This window comes from Acanthisitta chloris, unplaced genomic scaffold (assembly GCF_000695815.1).
Source record: "Acanthisitta chloris isolate BGI_N310 unplaced genomic scaffold, ASM69581v1 scaffold9722, whole genome shotgun sequence".
In the NCBI taxonomy this organism is placed as follows: domain Eukaryota; kingdom Metazoa; phylum Chordata; class Aves; order Passeriformes; family Acanthisittidae; genus Acanthisitta; species Acanthisitta chloris.
The window spans coordinates 1,951-8,054 of record NW_008658774.1 but is presented as its reverse complement, the minus strand read 5'-3'; the positions used below and the strand labels follow the sequence as shown (position 1 = coordinate 8,054).

Sequence of the window (6,104 nt, the reverse complement as noted above, 5' to 3'; positions counted from 1 at the left end):
CTGTTTACTACAGTAACTCTTACAAAAACCTGTGTATTTAGGGGTGAATAATAAACAGTGATCCCAAAACCCAGTAGTAATTTCCTGCTCTGCATGCCATGCTGTTACACATAGCCTTGTAAAACTCTGTTGCACAGTACACAATCCTCACACAGCCCCAGGCTGGATCTTTGAATCCCCCTTCCATCTTTCACACAGGAAAGCAAAAAAATTATTGCAGTTAAAACCCCTTGAGTCAGCTGCGTGCATAGGGGAAATTAGGGTTTAACGCTTTGGAAAGCAGACTGAGAACATAACTGAGCTGACTGCTAAATAAACTCCCAAGAAAACACCTAAACAGCTTAGGGGAAAATGCTAAGTTATAATGACAGCTTGAATCAAGCTGTTTATGGAGGCGTTAATGTTAATCCTTCAAGTAACACAAGATGTACTCCAACACCTGTTATTAAAAAATTAAGGCTCTTATGAACACCCTCTTACATACAAAAGGAGTATTAAACAGAAAGAACTCGTTTACAGTAAATACAAACATCTGAAAAATCTCTGAAACCTGTTTATACAAATACTAATAAATTCTTTAATATTTTGTACAACTAGAAGGTGCACAGATTGGCATTCAAGCAGTCAATGCTGGCAAACATCTGTCAGACAATAACATGCTTTACTTGGATAACAATATAGTTTAAAATGTCATAAATTAAAAAATAAGTTACTTCACATTTTTTCCCCAGCTTTTATGTACATTTTAGTCCTTAATAAGATCTTGTAACTTTCTTCAGAAGCTCGAGGTCTTTCCGTCGGCTTTTGATCGCTCTGGCACAGCCATACTCTTCCAGTTGTAAAGGGATATACTTTTCTATCTGAATGAGCCCATGCTCAGCAGGACCTGTAAACAGCTTAATCCAGGATGGCTTGAAGTTTCCTCTGAAACCCAGAAAGGCCAGACTTCCTGTGACAAAAGCAGCCCAGCATTATCAAATCAGCCAAGCCCACTGAAGCACAATTAAGGACTGGTCAGAAAGGAAAGGGCATGCTCCTCTGAAATTCTCATCCCCCCCCCCGCCATTATTCAGGACATTAATCCACTCTCAGGTTCACATACACTGTGCAAGGAAATACTGGTTTGTAATTTCCTTTTTCAATAATAAATACTCTAAAATCTTAATTTGAAAACACAGTTAATTGGACAGTTAAAAAACCTTGTGTTCTCAGACATGACTTGTGTCAGGACTCTGAATGGACAAGAGCTACCCCATGTGGTCTATAAAGTGATCATCCTTCAAAATACCAAAAGTGTTTAATTTCTAGCTTCAAATTTTCTTATAACAGGAAATACTAGACAGGGTCAGGAAAACAGATTTGCTGGGTGGGGCACAAATACTAGCTTCAGGAAAAAAGTCTGGGACTCTTTGTGCAGTCCACAGGCACAAAAAACTGCTAGTCACTTCCGTTTGCAACAAGCTTCACACAACATCCTTTGTAGCAAGGGGAAGGGTTTTCTGCCCCATCAGCTGAAGTGCTGCCTACCTCCCCTCTCCACAGGAGTGGACACACAGCAGCCCTCACCAGTGCAAACTGGCAACCACCCTCTATCAGCTGCATTCTTTTCATGCCCCCCAACAGAAACCCACCACACCAACATAAACACACACATCAAGCTTATGTCAAAGTAATGTGCAAAATCTCCACCAACCGTTGCTCTGAAGATAAGGTGGTTTTGCTGTCCCCAGGGACATTAAGGCTTCTGCTAAATTATTAGGAATTGCTACATCACCTCTTGTGCTCAGCAGAACGACAGACCTTCAGAAGGAACAGTGCAGAGACAGCAGCTGTTATAAACACATTTTCTTAATATTCTGCTACATGCATTTACAGCTAGCTGGCCTCACAGTCCTCTTCTTTAAGAGCACTCATGACCTGGAAGTATTCAACCCTTTCTGAAAGCAGTTCTTAGAATTTTTTTGGTTTTAAACTGACTTCTAAATTTAACTTCAAAATCATCAGAAACTGTTATTTAAGCAAAGTTTAATATTTTGTATCAAAAAAACAAGTTTAGATATTGATCCAAACCAAACATATTAGAATGCTAACTTTTTCTGACACTAGCTCTTCATCCTTCTTTAATGATAAGCAATTTTCTCCATATAGGGAGAGAACAGTGTGATGTTTTGTCATACAGTCCTTGTTACTGCCCTTATTAAATAAAAAGTTATTCCTGCTTTAAGTAAAGAAATGTTATTACATGATGTTTAGTTAAAAGAAAATTATTTTTCAGGTGAAAGACAGGCAACACCAGAAACTGTAAGTGTTCAAAATTTGCTTTGTTTTCTTAAATAAGGGTAAACCATCCATTTAAGTGCTCCTATGTTTCTCCTTTCCCCTCAACTTAGATACATGTTTTGCTCACTTTCAAGTGCTCCAGTATAGACATAATTATCTAAATCCCCGTCAGAGAGCAAAGCTACAACCTACAGGGCATACTGGAAATTATGCATACCTTTGTGGAATTCCAGATTTTAAATAACCATCTACACGCTTAATGTCTACTCCAGAAAATAATTTGTTTCCCAATATTGTGCCAGTGCAGGCATCTACTAGAACAATAAGTATACCATTATCCTTGAAGGAAAACATGGTGTTGTTGACCTGAAAGGGAGAAAAAAAGAGAGAGAAAAGAACTTTTTCTTCCTTTCTTAAAATTAATATTCATGAAACAGCAATTCTATGACACTCAGTGTTAATCTTATTCTAGTTTACACACAATGGTATACTAATATCTTTACAAATACTTGCTTCTCCCTGGCATCTCTTTGATTTTCCTCTTAAGAGGACACCGTCAGTGGCTCTTCTGAAATTGCACAGAAGCCTTCAGTCCCTGGCTTTTACAGGGATATTGCACATTTTGAGTGACTCAATACCTGCTTTGGACACTGCTCCTGCTTCAGGAAGCTAGTATCTAGACACTGAACCACCTGGAGTTCTTGACAATAGTACAGTAAATTGGACCCTGCAACAGCCCAGTCCCAGCCCAGTTTCTTCCACTCTTACTGCTTTGGATATGGCACAAACATTCCTGTAGAAGTTTGCAGCTGCTAAGGTTATGCTGCTCATGTGCCATTTGTCTGCCTGAATAACTGAAGATTGAACCATGCCAAAGCACTGGCACTGCAGAATGTAATCCACATGCAGACTAAGCTCTATGGTGTGAGGGTGTCTGCAAATGCTATTTCAGCATCATGTGCAAGTCTCCTCCAGCATCTGAATGGAAAAGTCAAAGTAAACTACTTTTTTTTAATACAGTATCACATCACTAGGCTTATTAAGGCCACATCAGAACAAATACAGACATTTTGCAATTGCCATTTTGAGGACTTTAGCAAAACTTAATGGCTTGCATGACCCATCCAATAAATTCACTAATCTGCTTGCACAAGGACAATTTCAACAGTATGGTTTTAATTAACAGGTTGTTAGGTTGAGTTTTATTCCCAAAACCAGCCATAAATATATACCCACCCAGAATTCACTGTGAAACTGAACATTTTAAACTCTCCCTTACTAGAACATTTTTCTCTCCAGCAGGAAAGGATTCAAATACAAAATGGAGCTTTGGAGCCTCATTTTCTGAGGTTAAAACACTTTTTACTTTGGTTTTTAAACAATGAACCACTCTTTTCATTCAAGAGAAGAAAACTGAGGTCAACATTATGTAGAGCTGTACAACTGTTATAAAACAAACTGCTAAAATGATAGTTAAGAAGAAAACCATAAAAATACTTACAGATACAAATGCTTGCTGACCTTTACTTAACTCTTTTTTACCGGAAGAATTAATCTGTACAAGGAGGTAGTTTTTGTGAGGATCACTGGTGAATATCATCTAGATATCAAACAAAACAGTTAAGGACACATATCAATGTCTTCAACACTTTCATGCCAGTTTATAACAGATAGTCCATGCTCCAAAGCAAATGCATTTGTTAGTAGCATTATTTATGTTACTAATAATGCTAATAAATATAACAATATATCATGTAACATATTTCAATATTTTTCTCAGTTTATATAGTTGAAAATGATAATGCAATTTCAAGTTCATGCTAATAAGCAAAGATCCAAAAAATGGGGGAGAGAAGGCTGGCCATGTAGATCTCTGCAGCAAAGCTATCCTACATGGAGTGCAAATACTGCAGTGCAAGACACCAGATCTGTGTCTCTGCTCTGTAGCACTCTGAGCGAGAGGTGAAGCTGCATTTTTCAAGGAACAAAAACTCAAACCTTTTGCTACAAAGGACTTCCCATCTTCTGGCATACAGACAATTAACAATGTGACCACTGCAAACTGCTAAGTGCAATATTTCGTCCTGAAAGATTGCAGTTCTGCCTTAAAGTGAGTTGATGGGATCATCAACTCTGCAGTTCACGTAAATTTTTGCTTATTTTGTTTTACCTGAGTTGTGCCGCATTTTGTACATGGTACAGTAGTTTTTACTGGCATCTGCTTTATGACGGTTGGTCCTTGGTAGTACTTTGGGTAAGCTTTAGCCATGCAGTTACTTATCCCTTTTGCTGAATCTTTGGTCACAATCTTGATCCTTTCACATCCCTGAGATGAGCAATAACTGTGACCATCCCTATTATATTTGGCTTGAAGAAATAAAAACAGTAATCTACACAAAAAGGTGAAAAATAATCTAAATTAACTGATAGAAATATAGATAAGTATATTAAACCTTAACAGTTATATTTTGTGATTTTCAGAAACAGAAAAACTACAGTATTCACTTCTGTACCACTATCCAAACTTTTTCAAAGTATTTATAGTTTTACTAGAGTTAGGAAGTCTCTAATGACATCTGAAATTCCCCAAAATTAAAGGAGACATCAATACAAATGCAGATGCCTTGCAAGAAAGAACCAGTCCTCAAATCAGTGGCTTGCAGGAAACAAAAAACAAACTGCAGAGCATAAAGGTGTTCTTTGATCACAGGCCTTTGCAGACATGCAGCAGTAAATACTTAGATATTCAGCCTCACCCACCAGCACTAGACAATGTAATTGTGCTATTGCAAATGCCTAGAAATGCAATTTAGGGTGTAGTGGTTAATAACGTTCATAGTACACAGAGACTGGTAGTTCTTCTATTACATATTCAACTGTTATCACTGTAGCTTTTGGACAAAACAACATAAATGTCTTTTCAATAACTACACTCACCTGCATATTTACTACAGACAGACACAGTACCAGATAAGAGAATGAAATAAGTAAGATAATAAATCATAAATTAAAGATCAAGATTTTCAAAACACACAAGTGATGTACTTAATTTATTGAAAGTTGACATATCTTAAACCTCTCAGGATCAGAGTGGCCTCTGTCACAAATACTTTTGAAAGAGGGACTAGGACTTTTAAGTTCTTTTGAGAAGTCTGAAAACAGATTAGGATTGCAGTTCTGAAAATCTTTAAAATGTTCTTGGAAGAGAAAGCTTCTTGGAAACCCCTAGAATTTTCAGTTTAATAAGAAGGCACACATTTTCTTTGAAGACTAAGAAATTAACTCCTGAAAGGCACTACTCTGCATATTTTCCCCAGACAAGGGGTAGGAAATATCTCTGTTAACTGTGGTGCTCTTGAAAAGTATTTCTATGACAACCACTGTACTTCAGATTTAAAGACATACACATTCTTTCAAAGAGGTTTGGGGCTCCTTCACAATAGCTTTCCTCTTATGCAGGCATGTCAATCAGTTTCTATTAACATTATCAAACTGGGCATTTTAAGGTTAAATGACATCTTCCAGTAGGGTCAAGTTACAAGGAGTTACCCAGTACTGTTGTCAAAGTAAAACTTCTTGTCTGATCGATTCTTTTCGAGCTCCATCATCGAAGATACAGGCATGTAGCGCTCTACCTTGCTTGACAGAGCAGGTGATCGCCTTTGAAAGGTTTCCAATACTATAATAAAATCTGTATTTGGTTGGTAACAAACACCAACACGAATCCAGTCATTCCTGAAAACAAAATAAAATGTCATCGTAGTCATCATAGGAACAGTTTACATGGCAATGTGCAGCAAACAGATCACTTCAAAAACAAGCAA

General features: G+C 37.4%; 1 protein-coding gene across 1 annotated transcript in view; it reads right to left on the bottom strand.

The window, feature by feature from the left end:
* Positions 1–752: 752 nt before the first annotated feature.
* Positions 753–6,104, bottom strand: part of LOC103812204 (transmembrane protein 2-like) — a gene marked incomplete at its 5' end in the record, with an annotated part of 6,979 nt that continues 1,627 nt past the window's right edge. Inside the window, 6 exons of the mRNA XM_009085214.1 lie at positions 753–949; positions 1,694–1,800; positions 2,498–2,646; positions 3,782–3,880; positions 4,451–4,670; positions 5,830–6,015. Coding sequence (XP_009083462.1) covers positions 753–949; positions 1,694–1,800; positions 2,498–2,646; positions 3,782–3,880; positions 4,451–4,670; positions 5,830–6,015 — 958 coding nt within the window. The remainder of the gene's footprint in view (positions 950–1,693; positions 1,801–2,497; positions 2,647–3,781; positions 3,881–4,450; positions 4,671–5,829; positions 6,016–6,104) is intronic.